The following is a 19301-nucleotide window of genomic DNA, read 5'->3' as shown; positions in this document are numbered from 1 at the left end:
GAATGAAAATCTGTCATTGGTAATGAACGCAGATTTTTGTATTGTAAGACACTTTCGAATCCAATTGGTGGATAGAATTAATCTTTGACCAGGTGGGAGTGACAATTTTGAGTAAGCTAGGCTGACATCTTTCAATGCTCCTGACACCTATTACTTGATTTTGAAACAATGTAGCGAATATCTAATATTTTATATTACAAAATTGTTTCAACATGTTACTAGCCTGACATCTGCTTGATACGATCATGTGATGAATCTTTAACCAATTATGTTAAGCCTCTTGTGATAGGCTGCATCTAGAGGTGTGTTCTTAGAACCAATTTCTATTGGTCAATGACGATACAAATACCGGGTTGGGGCCCTGACTCTGGTTAGCCTCTGAGAAAGCCGTGCTAGCGGCAAAATGTACATCAGGCATTGTCTGTGTGCATGTGACTTGCTAATTTGTGTTTACCTGGGACCTTTCTAAGCTCATATTGATGTGGCAATTGCCTTCCTTAATCAGTCATTTACAAACCGTTTCCTCTCCTGCTCTAGATACCAGTATTGCTCAGATTAGGTAATGTTGTTTGGGTCAATCCCCTTTTTAGATTAGCTTTAGAGCAATCTGTGTATTCTCTGAGCCCTGAGGGTTACGGTGTATTTTAACTATTACCCAGGGAAGTCATTCTGTTTTTGAAGTCTCACACACACAGTCCTGATCTGTTTCTTAATCTAAGTTTTAAATGTATGTCTCACATATTTATGTTATACATTTGGTACTATTTACCACCCTTTTTATTCTATCATTAGTAAAAGTTACGTTTTAATAACCAGTTCTTGACACAATCCGGTTTTCAATGCATACTGTTACTATATAGTGTTTTGTGAGTGCTGGGTACTGTCAAACTTCTCTCTCTTTTTTGTACCAAACTGTATATATCTATCATCTCTCTCTCTCATCTATCTTTACTGTGTGTGTATTAAATTAAACATTATAAACACTCAATCCTTTAATAACAGACCAAAAAAGAGTAAAATATATTTTATTAAAAGGGACACTCTGGTGAAAATTTAAATACACAGATGAATTACATCTTTGGATAGAAACATATTTGCAATAAACATGTATTGGCAAAAATGATTCTAGTAAAAGTTATCACTATTTTAGTGATATTTTTCTCTACATGTGCATGTGTAGCAGAGCTAGATACTCTCAGTGCACCAGCATTTTAAACACTGAAGCTGCTCATAGCGCCAGTGGGTCTTGTATCATGTCAGCAATGAACAAATTGTGTCTTTGGTAAAAGCACCTTAGGCTCTTTGAGCAAGTGCTGTGTTTAAAATGCTGGTGCACAGGGCATACTTAAATACACTTTTGAAACAACTGTAACTTATTAGAAGCATTTGTTTCTAATACATGCATATTACAAAATTTGCTTCTACTCAAAACTGAAATGCATACACATGGATTCCAATTTTGGCTGGAATGTCCCTTTAAGGTCGTGTGAAGCCACACACCTAACCACATCTTCAACAACGCCCATTTGCAAAGTGTCAGATAATTGGCTGTGCAAAAGGTAGCAACCCTACTTTCTAAACATGTTAAAGGTTTCTTCCCTTGTGAATCCTTTCATGCTTTTTCAGATTAAACTTTTGTTTAAAACTTTTTCCACACTCTGTACATGTGAAAGGATTTTCCCCTGTGTGAATCATTTCATGAGTTTTCAGATGATCCATTTGTGTAAAACTTTTTTCACACTCTGTACATGTGAAAGGCTTTTCCCCTGTGTGAATTCGTTCATGCTTTTTCAGATCACTTTTTTGTTTAAAACTTTTTCCACACTCTGTACATGTGAAAGGCTTTTCTCCTATGTGATTCATTTCATGATATTTCAGATGACTCATTTGTGTAAAGCTTTTTCCACACTCTGTACATGTGAATGGCTTTTCTCCTGTGTGAATCCTTTCATGAGTTTTTAGATCTCTTTTATTTGTAAATCCTTTTACACACTCTGTACATGTGAAAGGCTTTTCTCTTAAGTGAATTCTTTCATGATATTTCAGACTACTCATTTGTTTAAAACTTTTTCCACACTCTTTACATGTGAAAGGCTTTTCTCCTGTGTGACTCATTTCATGATATTTCAGACAATTCAATTGTGTAAAACTTTTTCCACACTCTGTACATGTGAACAGCTTTTCCCCTGTGTGAATCCTTTCATGAGTTTTCAGACTACTCTTTAGTGTAAAACTTTTTCCACACTCTGTACAAGTGAAAGATTTTTCTCCTGTGTGAATCGTTTCATGAGTTTTCAGATGATACATTCGTGTAAAACCTTTTCCACACTCTGTACATGTGAAAGGCTTTTCCCCTGTGTGTATCCTTTCATGAATTTTCAAATTACTCATTTGTGTAAAACTTTTTCCACACTCTGTACATGTGAACAACTTTTCTCCTGTGTGAATCCTTTCATGATTTTTCAGATTACTCTTTAGTGTAAAACTTTTTCCACACTCTGTACATGGGAAAGGCTTTTTTCCTGTGTGAATCCTTTCATGAATTTTCAGACAATCCATTCGTGTAAAACTTTTTCCACAATCTGTACATGTGAAAGGCTTTTCTCCTGTGTGAATCATTTCATGAGTTTTCAGACAATGCATTTGTGTAAAACTTTTTCCACACTCTGTACATGTGAAAGGCTTTTTCCCTGTGTGAATCTTTTCATGAGTTTTCAGACTATCCATTCGTGTAAAACTTTTTCCACACTCTGTACATGTGAAAGGCTTTTCTCTTGTGTGAATCCTTTCATGAGTTTTCAGATTACACTTTATTGTAAATCCTTTTCCACAGTATGTACATGTGAACGGCTTCTCCCCTGCGTGAATCCTTTTATGAGTTTTCAAATGACTCTTTTCTATAAAACATTTCCCACACTCTGTACATGTGAATGGCTTTTCTCCTGTGTGAATCTTTTTATGAGTTTTCAGATGATTCATTCGTGTAAAACATTTGCCGCACTCAGTACATTTGTGTGGTTTCACACCTGTGTGAATTTTGTAGTGCTCTAGTAGATGAGGCTTCCATCTAAAGCTTTTCCCACATTCTGTAGATTTGAAAGGTTTCTCCTTTGTATGAATCATTTTGTTAGACTGTAGACTTTTCCCTTCTTTATTATGTTTTGAAAACTCAGTAAATGTGTGTGGTTTATCCTCTGGGATAATCATTTCACTAGATAAGGTATAAATGTTGTCCTCTTGTTTGATGACTAAATGACTTTCTGTACATAATGATTGCTGCCCAGTTCCTGCCAATTCACAATCTTCTTTAAATATCTGCTGTGATTTCCCCAATGTTTGTGAATAGTCATTGGTGTCCAAGACTTTTGGAGTTTGCGGTATCATTCTGATGCTTCCTGTAGTGAAGGATGGATATGAACTATTGACGTGTTTGTCTACATAAAAAGAAATGGAAGAAAAATAAGACTTTATTCATTTATAATATAATCCATCTCAATAAAAAACATTTTTTATACTCAAAAATGTCTTCCTTTTTGTATTTTTAAATTTATTTACCTGTAAATCACAAATTAAAAAAGGATAACATAGAATGTAAACATTACTACATCATAGTAACCTAAATTACTGATTACTAATGATAACAAGTTATAGGGCTGCATTAAACAAGGTGCGTGTGGATAATGTTCTCAGCCAGGGAACAAGTACATCTGTATTCTGGGCAAGAATATGGCATCCACCATCTTCCTTTAACATTGCACAAACAACTGCACATTCAACTCTGGCCAGCTCATGCTCAACCAGTTGGGTGAGAATATGATGTCTTAATCATCACAGAATAATGATCAGTTTGAGATGTTTTGAGAGGGTGTGGTTGTTTAATTTATATAAACAACCAAAATGTTATTAGTTTATTAATAATAATAATAATAATAATAGTCACTGTAAAATTAAACACACAAATCAGTGGTGGTTCTGCTGTGGGGGAAGACTGAGGGAGTTGTGGGTGTTTGACACATGGGAACAAGGTAGGCATAAGTGCAGTTATGGATGTTCCATGAGCGAGGTCAGGGTAGGGGAAGGTGGAGTCGCCGGTGTTCCGAGTACAGAATCAGGTCAGGGGGTGAGGTTAGGCAGTTGTTGGACATGATTTGTCTAATAGGACAGGGGTGGGGGTTTTATTTTTTACCCTCCTGCTCAGCCTGGAGTTGCTCCTTCTTTATAACATCACTGACACAAATGTTCTTAAAAGATGCAGATATAAATATAATAGTTTATATTTCTTTAATGAGTGATCTATTCTATTTTCCCAGTAATTAAAGTCAGCATATCTATTTTACTCACCTAACACATATGAGTTCATGCTGATAACAGGCTCTAATGTCTGTGCTCAGGAAGAAGGTTCCGTTATTCACTCCAGTTACATCAATACCCGATATCTCTCAGTGCTCTGGCCGTGTCTGTAAAAAAGTATATTAAATGGTTTAGATAGATAACATTAAATAATGGTTCTAATTATCTGTACGTATGGTATAATTAAAGGCACACATAACAATTCATGTGATACAGATCAGCTGATTAGGGCATTACATATGTGCTATTGATTCAGTACAAACATTTAGTACAGTTAGATCTGGGGGTGTTATAATTGCCCCTTAAATATGAATCTTGCCAGATCTATACAAAATAATGGTAGAAAATGTATTTAAAGGACCAGTCAAGACAGTAGATTTGCATAATTAACAAATGCAAGATAACAAGACAATGCAATAGCACTTAGTCTGAACTTCAAATGAGTAATTGATTTTTTTCTGACAATTTTAAAAGTTATGTCTTTTTCCACTCCCCCTGTACCATGTGACAGCCATCAGCCAATCACAAATGCATACACGTACCATGTGACAGCCATCAGCCATTCACAAATGCATACACACTTATTCTTGCACATGTTCAGTAGGAGCTGGTGACTCAAAACGTTTAAATATAAAAAGACTGTGGACATTTTGTTAATTGAAGTAAATTGGAAAGTTATTTAAAATAGCATGCTCTATCTGAATAATAAAAGTTTAATTTTTATTGAGTGTCCCATTAAGTGGGGCCCTATCACAACTTTACAAATATATTATAATCTTTATTTTCTGTCATTTATATGAAACAATATTTTCTCCTGAAAGAAATGTTAAATATCAGTTGTTTAAATATAAGTTAAATTGGATACTGCAGTATTGGTATTGTACTTCCTACTAATTCTCACTGTCAGATATTTTGTCATGTGCTTCACCCATACCACCCAAATGTCCCGATTTTCGAGGTTCAGTCCCAATTTTAGGGGTCTGCCCGCTGTCCCGGGCAGAGTGCTGTGTCCCGCATTGCCCCAGGCCTCTATTGATTTTGAAATTATTATTTTTATTAAATCCTATTAGGTCTGACTTTACCTCGTGACAAAATTGTACCCAATAGTAAAGTGTGACGAGTGTTCAGATGGTCATGTGGTATTACAGTCACATCCTTCAGTCAAGCATTTGGCACACAGCTGCACGTGTGAGGTAGTGGCAGCTTCAGTGCGGTGCTGACTCAGATGAGTGTGATGATGTGGGACGCCAGGTCATCAGGAGTAATGCTTGCTTCGTCTCTCTGTGTAGCTCAGTAAGTCCAAGTCAGTGAATTATCTGAACCCAAGCAGCTGATACTGTAATAATGTTTGGGGGCAGGAGCCAGGTACAGACAGACTGCGCTGGCCGTGGGGGACATGCAACTAGGGAAAGCAGCAAGCAGGCAGGGACTTGGAGGGTAGAGGCTCAGGGCTGCCAGTCTGAGAGTCCCAAGGTGGACCTGTAATGGACTCACGCACTGTTCTGCACTGACAGCTGAGCTGACTGGGACACAGTCACTAAGAACTTAGAAGTTCTGTTTGGCTGCTGCTGGCAATCAGGGAGCACAGTGTGTGAGTATCAGTACTGACTAAGGGAAATTTGCGGCACTCAGGGTGACGGGGTGGGAGGAGGTGCTCTTGCTTTGCCAGCTGAGTTGAAAGTTCACTCACTCACTGGCCACCGGCATCCTCCTTGACTGCGTCAGCATTGGCAATAATCTAGTTCAGGAGCGGTGTTGCTGAGCTGGGGAAATTTATGTAGGGGTGAGCCAGGTAAGAACTAGTGCAGCAGTCAGTTTTGTTTATATATTTCTCACTGTCTTGTGGGGTATTTAGCAGGAGCTGCAGCACTAGTTTACTTTGCTTTGACAGATTTACAGCAGCGCCACACCGCCCCTGTCTCTCTCCCCCTCCCTGCTCCTTGTATTGCTTGAATGACCCAGCAGGAAAGTAAACTCCTTATCTCAAGCAGTGTTGTTCTCCCCGGAACACAGCACTTACAGGCCAGCAATGACACTGGGCTGACATACCTAACATTCCTTTTATCATCTATCCTAGTTGCAGGCACACAATGCTAACTAAGCACATTACCAATACCAATACTAATACAATGCCTGATATCCAATAACAGCCCCATCTAAATTAAAGCTATAAGATGCTACTTAGTTGTCCCTTTTGTATCATATAAAGGTGTATGCTATGTCTAGTTGTTCATGTTTTGTGTGTCTGCATATAAGTGAATGCTATGTAGTGTGCATATGCTGTGTATGTGATGTGTGTATTCTATGTTTGAATCTATGTGTATGTGGTGTGTTTATGTTGTGTGTTTGAATGTAATTGTGTGTGTATGGTGTGTGTATGTCTATGTGGTGTGTTTATGCATGTTTATTTGAATGCTTCTCAGTGTGTGTGTATACTCTGTGTTGCACTGTATTTGAGACTGCGTACATGTGTGTATACGCTGTGGGTGTGCTTGTTTATTTGTATGCTCTGCAGTGTGTCAGGATTTGGGGACAGACATAAGGCTTCCACTTTTTTTATATGTAGATTTTTTTTATTTTTTTTTATTAAGAATTTAATTTATATTACATCCACCTAGTGATTTTTTTTAAAGCCATTTCCCATCCCTGCTCCCTGCTTTTGTCGGGGGGGGGGGGGAATGCGGACGGCTGTGGTGTTGGGGTGTCCCTCTTTCCAATTTTGAAATGTTGGGAGGTATGGCTTCACCCCCAGTCCTTTAACTTCTCTTGGTCAATACTGAGTTGTCTTAAATCACACTGCAAGGGGGTGTGGGAGAAATAGGCACTAAAATTTTCATTCAATTGTTTTCTTGGATAGAGTTAAGAAAAGAAAGAATTTGCGTATACATACAGTGATAATATGAGATATGTTCTTTTGGCAAATTCAGTCCATTTAAAAGGACCATAAAATATAGAAATTACAAAAACCACAAATACATAATAAAAATACAATGCAATAAAACTTACTATGATTTTTAAAAGAGCAATAGATTGTTTTCTGATAAATGTAGTTCTGCACCTGTACCATGTGACAACTATCAGCCAATAACAGACTCATATTTTTATATAATGTGAACTCCTGCATATGCTAAGTAGGAGCCGCTGCTTCAGGTCATTTAAAAGGCTGTATACAATTTAATAATGAAAATAAATTACAAACAGAAAAACATAATTTATGTAAGAACTTACCTGATAAATTCATTTCTTTCATATTGGCAAGAGTCCATGAGCTAGTGACGTATGGGATATACAATCCTACCAGGAGGGGCAAAGTTTCCCAAACCTCAAAATTCCTATAAATACAGCCCTCACCACACCCACAATTCAGTTTAACGAATAGCCAAGCAGTGGGGTGATAAGAAAGGAGTAAAAAGCATTAACAAAAGAAATTTGGAAATAATTGTGCTTTATACAAAAAAAAATCGTAACCACCATAAAAAGGGTGGGCCTCATGGACTCTTCCCAATATGAAAGAAATGAATTCATCAGGTAAGTTCTTACATAAATTATGTTTTCTTTCATGTAATTGGCAAGAGTCCATGAGCTAGTGACGTATGGGATAGCAATACCCAAGATGTGGAACTCCACGCAAGAGTCACTAGAGAGGGAGGGATAAAAATAAAAAACAGCCATTTTCCGCTGAAAAAAATTAATCCACAACCCAAAAAAATAAGTTTATTCTCATAAATGAAAGAAAAAAACTTAAATCAATAGCAGAAGAATCAAACTGAAACAGCTGCCTGAAGAACTTTTCTACCAAAAACTGCTTCTGAAGAAGCAAATACATCAAAACGGTAGAATTTAGTAAATGTATGCAAAGAGGACCAAGTTGCCGCTTTGCAAATCTGATCAACTGAAGCTTCATTCTTAAAAGCCCACGAAGTGGAGACTGATCTAGTAGAATGAGCTGTAATTCTCTGAGGCGGGGCCTGACCCGACTCCAAATAAGCTTGATGAATCAAAACTTTCAACCAAGAAGCCAAGGAAATAGCAGAAGCCTTCTTACCTTTCCTAGGACCAGAAAATAAAACAAATAGACTGGAAGTCTTCCTGAAATCTTTAGTAGCTTCCACATAATATTTCAAAGCTCTTACAACATCCAAAGAATGTAAGGATCTTTCCAAAGAATTCTTAGGATTAGGACACAAGGAAGGGACAACAATTTCTCTACTAATGTTGTTAGAATTCACAACCTTAGGTAAAAATTGAAAAGAAGTCCGCAAAACTGCCTTATCCTGATGAAAGATCAGAAAAGGAGACTCACAAGAAAGAGCAGATAGCTCAGAAACTTTTCTAGCCGAAGAGATAGCCAAAAGGAACAACACTTTCCAAGAAAGTAGTTTAATGTCCAAAGAATGCATAGGCTCAAATGGAGGAGCCTGTAAAGCCTTCAAAACCAAATTAAGACTCCAAGGAGGAGAAATTGATTTAATGACAGGCTTAATACAAACTAAAGCCTGTACAAAACAGTGAATATCAGGAAGTATAGCATTCTTTCTGTGAAATAAAACAGAAAGAGCAGAGATTTGTCCCTTCAAGGAACTTGCAGACAAACCTTTATCCAAACCATCCTGAAGAAACTGTAAAATTCTAGGAATTCTAAAAGAATGCCAAGAGAATTTATGAGAACACCATGAAATGTAAGTCTTCCAAACTCTATAATAAATCTTTCTAGAGACAGATTTACAAACTTGTAACATAGTATTAATCACTGAGTCAGAGAAACCTCTATGACTTAGTACTAAGCGTTCAATTTCCATACCTTCAAATTTAATGATTTGAGATCCTGATGGAAAAACGGACCTTGAGACAGTAGGTCCGGCCTTAACGGAAGTGGCTAAGGCTGGCAACTGGATATCCGAACCAGATCCGCATACCAAAACCTGTGTGGCCATGCTGGAGCCACCAGCAACACAAACGATTGTTCCATGATGATTTTGGAGATCACTCTTGGAAGGAGAACTAGAGGCGGGAAAATGTAAGCAGGATGATAACACCAAGGAAGTGTAAGCGCATCCACTGCTTCCGCCTGAACATCCCTGGACCTGGACAGGTATCTGGGAAGTTTCTTGTTTAGATGAGAGGCCATCAGATCTAGCTCTGGAAGACCCTACATCTGAACAATCTGAGAAAACACATCTGGATGGAGAGACCACTCCCCTGGATGTAAAGTCTGACGGCTGAGATAATCCGCCTCCCAATTGTCTACACCTGGGATATGCACCGCAGAGATTAGACAGGAGCTGGATTCTGCCCAAGCAAGTATCCGAGATACTTCTTTCATAGCTTGGAGACCGAGTCCCACTCTGATGATTGACATATGCCACTGTTGTGATATTTTCTGTCTGAAAACAAATGAACGGTTCTCTCTTTAACAGAGGCCAAAACTGAAGTGCTCTGAGAATTGCACAGAGTTCTAAAATATTTATTGGTAATCTCGCCTCTTGAGATTTCCAAACCCCTTGTGCTGTCAGAGATCCCCAAACAGCTCCCCAACCTGAAAGACTCGCATCTGTTGTGATCACAGTCCAGGTTGGTCAAACAAAAGAAGCCCCTTGAACTAAACGATGGTGATCTATCCACCACGTCAGAGAGTGTCGTACATTGGGATTTAAGGATATTAATTGTGATATCTTTGTATAATCCCTGCACTATTGGTTCAGCATACAAAGCTGTAGAGGTCTCATGTGAAAACGAGCAAAGGGGAGCGCGTCCGTTGCTGCGGTCATGAGACCTAAAACTTCCATGCACATAGCCACTGAAGGGAATGACTGAGACTGAAGATGCCAGCAGGCTGCAACCAATTCTAAACGTCTCTTGTCTGTTAGAGACAGAGTCATGGACACTGAATCTATCTGGAAGCCTAAAAAGGTGACCCTTGTCTGAGGAATCAAGAAACTTTTTGGTAAATTGATCCTCCAACCATGTTTCCGAAGAAACAACACTAGTTGATTTGTGTGAGATTCTGCAGAACGTAAAGACTGAGCTAGTACCAAGATATCGTCCAAATAAGGAAACACCGCAATACCCTGTTCTCTGATTACAGAGAGTAGGGCACCTAGAACCTTTGAAAAGATTCTTGGAGCTGTTGCTAGGCCAAATGGAAGAGCAACAAATTGGTAATGCTTGTCTAGAAAAGAGAATCTCAGGAACTGATAATGTTCTGGATGAATTGGAATATGAAGGTATGAATCCTGCAAGTCTATTGTGGACATATAATGTCCTTGCTGAACAAAAGGCAGAATAGTCCTTAAGTTGGTACTCTTACATAACGATTCAAAATTTTCAGATCCAGAACTGGTCTGAATAAATTTTCCTTCTTTGGGACAATGAATAGATTTGAATAAAACCCCAAACCTTGTTCCTGAAAAGGAACTGGCATGATTACCCCTGAAGACTCCAGGTCTGAAACACACTTCAGGAAAGCCTGAGCTTTTACTGGATTTGCTGGGATACACGAGAGAAAAAATCTCACAGGAGGTCTTACTCTGAATCCTATTCAATACCCTTGAGAGACAATGCTCTGAATCCATTGATTTTGTACAGAATTTATCCAAATATCCTTGAAAAACCTTAATCTGCCCCCTACCAGCTGAGCTGGAATGAGGGCCGCACCTTCATGCGGACTTAGGGGCTGACTTTGGTTTCTTAAATGGCTTGTATTTATTCCAATTTTAGGAAGGCTTCCAATTGGAAACAGATTCCTTGGGGGGAAGGATTGAATTTTGTTCCTTATTTTGACGAAAGGAACGAAAACGGTTAGAAGCCTTAGATTTACCCTTAGGTTTTTTATCTTGAGGCAGAAAAACTCCCTTTTCCCCCAGTGACAGTTGAAATAATAGAATCCAACTGAGAACCAAATAAATTATTACCTTGGAAAGAAAGAGAATAATCTAGATTTAGATGTCATATCAGCATTCCAAGATTTAAGCCACAAAGCTCTTCTAGCTAATATAGCTAAAGACATGGATCTAACATCAATTTTGATAATATAAAAAATGGCATCACAAATAAAATGATTAGCATATTGCAGTAAGCGAATAATGCTAGATATGTCAGAATCCAATTCTTGTTGCGCTAAATTCTCCAACCAGAAAGTTGATGCAGCCGCAACATCAGCCAAAGAAATTGCAGGTCTGAGAAGATGACCTGAATATAAATAGGCCTTCCTTAGATAAGATTCAAGCTTCCTATCTAAAGGATCCTTAAAGGAAGTACTATCTTCCATAGGAATAGTTGTACGTTTAGCAAGAGAAGAAATAGCCCCATCAACTTTGGGGTTTTTTTCCCAAAACTCTATAGAATTTGCTGGTAAAGGATACAATTTTTTAAACCTTGAAGAAGGAATAAAAGAAGTACCTGGCTTATTCCATTCCTTAGAAATCATATCAGAAATAGCCTCAGGAATAGGAAAAACCCCTGGAGAAACCACAGGAGGTTTAAAAACAGCATTTAAACGTTTATTAGACTGAACGTCAAGAGGACTGGTTACCTCAATATCCAAAGTAATTAACACTTCTTTTAATAAAGAACGCATATACTATATTTTAAATAAATAAGTAGATTTGTCAGTGTCAATGTCTGAGGAAGGATCTTCTGAATCAGATAGATCCTCATCAGAGGAGGAAAAATTATTATGTTGTTGGTCATTTGAAATTTCATCAACTGAATGAGAAGTTTTAAAAGACCTTTTACGTTTATTAGAAGGTGGAAATGCAGACAAAGCCTTCTGGATAGAATCAGAACCAAATTCTTTAAAATTCATAGGTATATCATGTACATTAGAAGTTGAAGGAACTGCAACTGGCAATGTACTATTACTGATGGACACACTATCTGCATGTAAAAGTTTATCATGACATATATTACAAATGACATTCGGCGAAATAATTTCCACAATCTTACAACAAATGCACTTAGCTTTGGTAGACCCGATGTCAGGCAGCAATGCTCCAGCAGAAACTTCTGAGGCAGGATCAGATTGAGACATCTTGCAAAATGTAAAAGAAAAAACATAAAAAGCAAAATGATCAATTTCCTTATATGACAGTTTCAGGAATGGGAAAAAATGAAAAAGCATAGCCCTTTGATAGAGAAAAAGGCAAGAGGCAAACATCAATGGGGTATTAAAATAATGAAAAAGTTTGGCGTAACTAAAAACTTTTTTGCCGCCAATAATAACCGGAAATGACACACTCGCGTCACTAATGACGCAACCGTAAATGACAAAGTTGCGTCATAGACATATTTTTCATGCCAAAAAAATTCTCGCTCTAATAATGACGCAATAAAGTCTAGCATTTGATGCACCCGCGGCCCAAATACCGCCGCAATTTGCAAGAAGTAGTCAATTGAAAAAAAGACTAAACCCCAGGTAAGAAAAAATTTCTCCTGTTAAGTGTAGTCAGTCCACGGGTCATCCATTACTTATGGAATATATCTCTTCCTAACAGGAAACTGCAAGAGAATCACCCAGCAGAGCTGCTATATAGCTCCTCCCCTCACATATCATATTCAGTCATTCTCTTGCAGCCTAACTAAAAGGAAGCTGTGAGAGATCTGTGGTGTTTTTTAACTTAGTTTATTTCTACAATCAAAAGTTTGTTATTTTTAAATGGCACCGGAGTGTGCTGTTTATTCTCAGGCAGCATTAGAAGAAGAATCTGCCTGGGTTTTTTTCTATGGTCTTAGCAGACGTAACTAAGATCCACTGGCTGTTTCTCATCTGAAGAGTGAGGTAACTTCAGAGAAGGGGAATAGCATGCAGGGCCCGCCTGCAACAAATGAGGTATGTGCAGTAAATTATTTTCTGAGGAATGGAATTGACTGAGAAAATACTGCTGATACCATTGTAAAGTAAGTTCAGCCTTAAATGCAGTGATAGCGACTGGTATCAGGCTGATGTGTGTGTGTGTGTACACTGAATGTATTTTTCTAAGGAATGGAATTGACTCTGAAAATACTGTTAATACTGAAATAATGTATGAGCCTTAACTGCAGTAAAAGCGACTGGTAGCAGGCTTATTAATAATAATACATAGCTTTCAAATGTATGTTTAAAACGTTTACTGGCATGTTAATCGTTTTTTGTGAGGTACTTGGTGATAAAACTTATTGGGGCATGATTTTTACCACATGGCCATTTTTGTTTTCTGCATAGAAACAGTTTCTGAGCTTCCCCACTGTTTTAATATGAGTGGGAGGGGCCTATTTTAGCGCTTTTTTGCGCAGTAAAAATTCAGTCACAATCTGTCTACTTCATCCTCCATGATCCAGATCGTCTCTAGAGAGCTCAGGGGTCTTCAAAATCCATTTTGAGGGAGGTAATTAGTCACAGCAGACCTGTGACAGTGTGTTTGACTGTGAGAAAAACGTTAATTATATAATTGTTATCCGTTTTTGGGTATTAAGGGGTTAATCATCCATTTGCTGGTGGGTGCAATCCTTTGCTAACTTAATACATTTATTGTGAAAATTTGGTTGCTATAACTATTTTGGTCATTGTTATTTCAACTGTGTCAGTTTTTTTGTGCTTCTTAAAGGCACAGTAGAGTTTTTTATATTGCTTGTAAATTTATTTTGAAAAGTATTTCCAAGTTTGCTAGTCTCATTGCTAGTTTGTTTAAACATGTCTGACTCAGATGAATCTCTTTGTTCACTATGTTTAAAGGCCAATGTGGAGCCCAATAGAAATTTGTGTACTAATTGCATTGATGCTACTTTAAATAAAAGTCAATCTTTACATATAAAGAAATTATCACCAGACAACGAGGGGGAAGTTATGCCGACTAACTCTCCTCACGTGTCAGTACCTTCGCCTCCCGCTCAGGAGGTGCGTGATTTTGTGGCGCCAAGTACATCAGGGAGGCCCTTACAAATCACATTGCAAGACATGGCTACTGTTATGACAGAAGTATTATCTAAATTGCCAGAATTAAGAGGCAAGCGCGATAGCTCTGGGTTAAGGACAGAGCGAGCGGATGAGATGAGAGCCATGTCAGATACTGCGTCACAGTTTGCAGAACGTGAAGACGGAGAGCTTCATTCTGTGGGTGACGGATCTGATCCAGGGAGACTGGATTCAGAGATTTCCAATTTTAAATTTAAGCTAGAGAACCTCCGCACATTGCTAGGGGAGGTATTAGCGGCTCTGAATGATTGTAACACGGTTGCAATTCCAGAGAAATTATGTAGGTTGGATAGATACTATGCGGTACCGGTGTGTACTGACGTATTTCCTATACCAAAAAGGCTTACAGAGATTATTAGCAAGGAGTGGGATAGACCTGGTGTGCCTTTTACCCCTCCTCCCATATTTAGGAAAATGTTTCCTATTGACGCCACCACAAGAGACTTATGGCAGATGGTCCCTAAGGTGGAGGGAGCAGTTTCTACTTTAGCTAAGCGTACCACTATCCCGGTGGAGGATAGTTGTGCCTTTTCAGATCCAATGGATAAAAAATTAGAGGGTTACCTTAAGAAAATGTTTGTTCAACAAGGTTTTATTTTACAGCCCCTTGCATGCATTGCGCCTGTCACTGCTGCGGCAGCATTCTGGTTTGAGTCTCTGGAAGAGGCCATTCGCTCAGCTCCATTGGATGAAATAATGAACAAGCTTAAAACACTTAAGCTAGCTAACGCATTTGTTTCTGATGCCGTTGTGCATTTAACCAAACTTACGGCTAAGAACTCCGGATTCGCCATCCAAGCGCGCAGAGCGCTATGGCTTAAATCCTGGTCAGCTGACGTGACTTCTAAATCTAAATTGCTTAATATTCCTTTCAAAGGGCAGACCTTATTCGGGCCCGGCTTGAAAGAAATTATTGCTGACATTACGGGAGGTAAGGGCCATGCTCTACCTCAGGACAGGGCCAAATCAAAGGCCAAACAGTCTAATTTTCGTGCCTTTCGTAACTTCAAGGCAGGAGCAGCATCAACTTCCTCCGCTCCAAAACAGGAAGGAGCTGTTGCTCGTTACAGGCAGGGCTGGAAAGTTAACCAGTCCTGGAACAGGGGCAAGCAGGCCATGAAACCTGCTGCTGCCCCCAAGACAGCATGAAGAGAGGGCCCCCTATCCGGAAACGGATCTAGTGGGGGGCAGACTTTCTCTCTTCGCCCAGGCTTGGGCAAGAGATGTCCAGGATCCCTGGGCGTTGGAGATCATATCTCAGGGATATCTCCTGGACTTCAAAACTTCTCCTCCACGGGGGAGATTTCATCTTTCAAGGTTATCAGCAAACCAAACAAAGAAAGAGGCGTTTCTACGCTGTGTACAAGACCTCTTACTAATGGGGGTAATCCACCCAGTTCCGCGGACGGAACACGGGCAGGGATTCTATTCAAATCTATTTGTGGTTCCCAAGAAAGAGGGAACCTTCAGACCAATCTTGGACTTAAAAATCCTAAACAAATTTCTAAGAGTTCCATCATTCAAAATGGAAACTATTCGAACCATCCTTCCCATGATCCAAGAGGGTCAGTACATGACCACAGTGGACTTAAAGGATGCCTACCTTCACATACCGATTCACAAGGATCATTACCGGTATCTAAGATTTGCCTTCCTAGACAGGCATTACCAGATTGTAGCTCTTCCCTTCGGATTAGCTACGGCTCCAAGAATCTTTACAAAAATTCTAGGCTCACTTCTGGCGGTACTAAGACCGCGAGGCATAGCGGTGACTCTGTACCTAGACGACATTCTGATACAAGCGTCAAGTTTTCAAACTGCCAAGTCTCATACAGAGATAGTTCTGGCATTTCTGAGGTCGCATGGGTGGAAGGTGAACGTGGAAAAGAGTTCTCTATTACCACTTACAAGAGTTCCCTTTCTAGGGACTCTTATAGATTCTGTAGAGATGAAAGTTTACCTGACAGAGGCCAGGTTATTAAAACTTCTAAATGCTTGCCGTGTCCTTCACTCCATTCCACACCCGTCAGTAGCTCAGTGCATGGAAGTAATCGGCTTAATGGTAGCGGCAATGGACATAGTACCATTTGCGCGCCTGCATCTCAGACCGCTGCAATTGTGCATGCTAAGTCAGTGGAACGGGGATTACTCAGATTTGTCCCCTCTTCTAAATCTGGATCAAGAGACCAGAGATTCTCTTCTATGGTGGCTTTCTCGGCCACATCTGTCCAAGGGAATGACCTTTCGCAGGCCAGATTGGACGATTGTAACAACAGACGCCAGCTTTCTAGGCTGGGGCGCAGTCTGGAATTCCCTGAAAGCTCAGGGATTATGGACTCAGGAGGAGAAACTCCTCCCAATAAATATTCTGGAATTAAGAGCAATATTCAATGCTCTCCTAGCTTGGCCTCAGTTAGCAACTCTGAGGTTCATCAGATTTCAGTCGGACAACATCACGACTGTGGCTTACATCAACCATCAAGGGGGAACCAGAAGTTCCCTAGCGATGTTGGAAGTCTCAAAGATAATTCGCTGGGCAGAGTCTCACTCTTGCCACCTGTCAGCGATCTACATCCCAGGCGTGGAGAACTGGGAGGCGGATTTTCTAAGTCGCCAGACTTTTCATCCGGGGGAGTGGGAACTTCATCCGGAGGTCTTTGCTCAACTGATTCATCGTTGGGGCAAACCAGATCTGGATCTCATGGCGTCTCGTCAGAACGCCAAGCTTCCTTATTACGGATCCAGGTCCAGGGACCCGGGAGCGGTGCTGATAGATGCTCTGACAGCCCCTTGGATCTTCAACATGGCTTATGTGTTTCCACCATTCCCGATGCTTCCTCATTTGATTGCCAAGATCAAACAGGAGAGAGCTTCGGTGATTCTGATAGCGCCTGCGTGGCCACGCAGGACCTGGTATGCAGACCTAGTGGACATGTCGTCCTGTCCACTGTGGTCTCTACCTCTGAGACAGGACCTTCTAATTCAGGGTCCTTTCAACCATCCAAATCTAATTTCTCTGAGGCTGACTGCATGGAGATTGAACGCTTGATTCTATCAAAGCGTGGCTTCTCGGAGTCGGTTATTGATACCTTAATACAGGCTAGGAAGCCTGTTACCAGAAAAATTTACCATAAGATATGGCGTAAATATTTATATTGGTGCGAATCCAAGAGTTACTCATGGAGTAAGGTTAGGATTCCTAGGATATTGTCCTTTCTACAAGAGGGTTTAGAAAAGGGCTTATGTGCTAGTTCGTTAAAGGGACAGATTTCTGCTCTGTCTATTCTTCTACACAAACGTCTGGCTGAAGTTCCAGACGTTCAGGCTTTCTGTCAGGCTTTAACTAGGATTAAGCCTGTGTTTAAGACTGTTGCTCCGCCGTGGAGCTTAAACTTAGTTCTTAATGTTCTTCAAGGCGTTCCATTTGAAACCCTTCATTCCATTGATATCAAGCTGTTATCTTGGAAAATTCTGTTTTTGATGGCTATTTCCTCGGCTCGAAGAGTCTGAGTTATCTGCCTTACATTGTGATTCTCCTTATCTGATTTTTCATTCAGACAAGGTAGTCCTGCGTACTAAACCTGGGTTCTTACCTAAGGTAGTTACTAACAGGAATATCAATCAAGAGATTGTTGTTCCATCATTGTGTCCTAACCCTTCTTCAAAGAAGGAACAACTTTTGCATAATCTGGACGTAGTCCGTGCTCTGAAATTCTATTTGCAGGCAACTAAAGATTTTCGTCAAACTTCATCCCTGTTTGTCGTTTACTCTGGACAGAGAAGAGGTCAAAAGGCTTCGGCTACCTCTCTCTCTTTTTGGCTTCGTAGCATAATACGCTTAGCCTATGAGACTGCTGGACAGCAGCCTCCTGAAAGGATTACAGCTCATTCTACTAGAGCTGTGGCTTCCACCTGGGCCTTTAAAAATGAGGCCTCTGTTGAACAGATTTGCAAGGCTGCGACTTGGTCTTCGCTTCACACTTTTTCAAAATTTTACAAATTTGACATTTTTGCGTCTTCGGAGGCTATTTTTGGGAGAAAGGTACTTCAGGCAGTGGTTCCTTCTGTTTAATGTTCCTGCCTTGTCCCTCCCTTCATCCGTGTACTTTAGCTTTGGTATTGGTATTCCATAAGTAATGGATGACCCGTGGACTGACTACACTTAACAGGAGAAAACATAATTTATGCTTACCTGATAAATTCCTTTCTCCTGTAGTGTAGTCAGTCCACGGCCCGCCCTGTTTTTACGGCAGGTCTAAATTTTAATTAAACTCCAGTCACCACTGCACCCTATGGTCCCTCCTTTCTCGTCTGCTTTGGTCGAATGACTGAATATGATATGTGAGGGGAGGAGCTATATAGCAGCTCTGCTGGGTGATTCTCTTGCAGTTTCCTGTTAGGAAGAGATATATTCCATAAGTAATGGATGACCCGTGGACTGACTACACTACAGGAGAAAGGAATTTATCAGGTAAGCATAAATTATGTTTTTACAAAATTTTCATTTCCCCCAAATATGAAACTGACAGTCTGCAGAAGGAAATACATGAACCTGACTCATGGCAAATATAAATACAATACATATATTTAGAACTTTATATAAATGCATAAAGTGTCAAACCATAGCTGAGGTGTCTTAAATAATAAAAAAACATACTTACCAAAAGACACCCATCCACATATAGCAGATAGCCAAACCAGTACTGAAGCCGTTATCGGTAATGGTATATGAGAGTATATCGTCAATCTGAAAAGGGAGGTAGGAGATGAATCTCTACGACCGATAACAGAGAACCTATGAAATAGATCCCCGTTAGGGAAATCATCCTATTCATAAGTAGTGATGTCGTAAACATAAAAATTTGGGTTCGCGAACGGCGAACTTCTGCAAATGTTCGCGAACGGGCGAAGCGCCATAGACTTGGAAAAGTTGTTTCAAGGGGACTAACACCTGGACTGTGGCATGCCGGAGGGGGATCCATGGCAAAACTCCCATGGAAAA

At 39.8% G+C, this 19301-nt stretch overlaps 1 protein-coding gene across 1 annotated transcript in view; it reads right to left on the bottom strand.

Annotated features, from left to right (window-relative positions):
- Positions 1–19301, bottom strand: part of LOC128661339 (zinc finger protein 721-like) — a 167198-nt gene that overhangs the window by 145274 nt on the left and 2623 nt on the right. The window contains exons 2-3 of the mRNA XM_053715602.1: positions 4342–4457; positions 1588–3434 (exon numbers count right to left, since the gene is read on the bottom strand). Coding sequence (XP_053571577.1) covers positions 1588–3434; positions 4342–4360 — 1866 coding nt within the window. The 5' untranslated portion in view covers positions 4361–4457. The remainder of the gene's footprint in view (positions 1–1587; positions 3435–4341; positions 4458–19301) is intronic.

Source organism: Bombina bombina, chromosome 5 (genome assembly GCF_027579735.1).
Source record: "Bombina bombina isolate aBomBom1 chromosome 5, aBomBom1.pri, whole genome shotgun sequence".
Classification (NCBI taxonomy): domain Eukaryota; kingdom Metazoa; phylum Chordata; class Amphibia; order Anura; family Bombinatoridae; genus Bombina; species Bombina bombina.
Note: the sequence above shows the minus strand (reverse complement) of the source record. Positions and strands in the feature narration are given on the sequence as shown.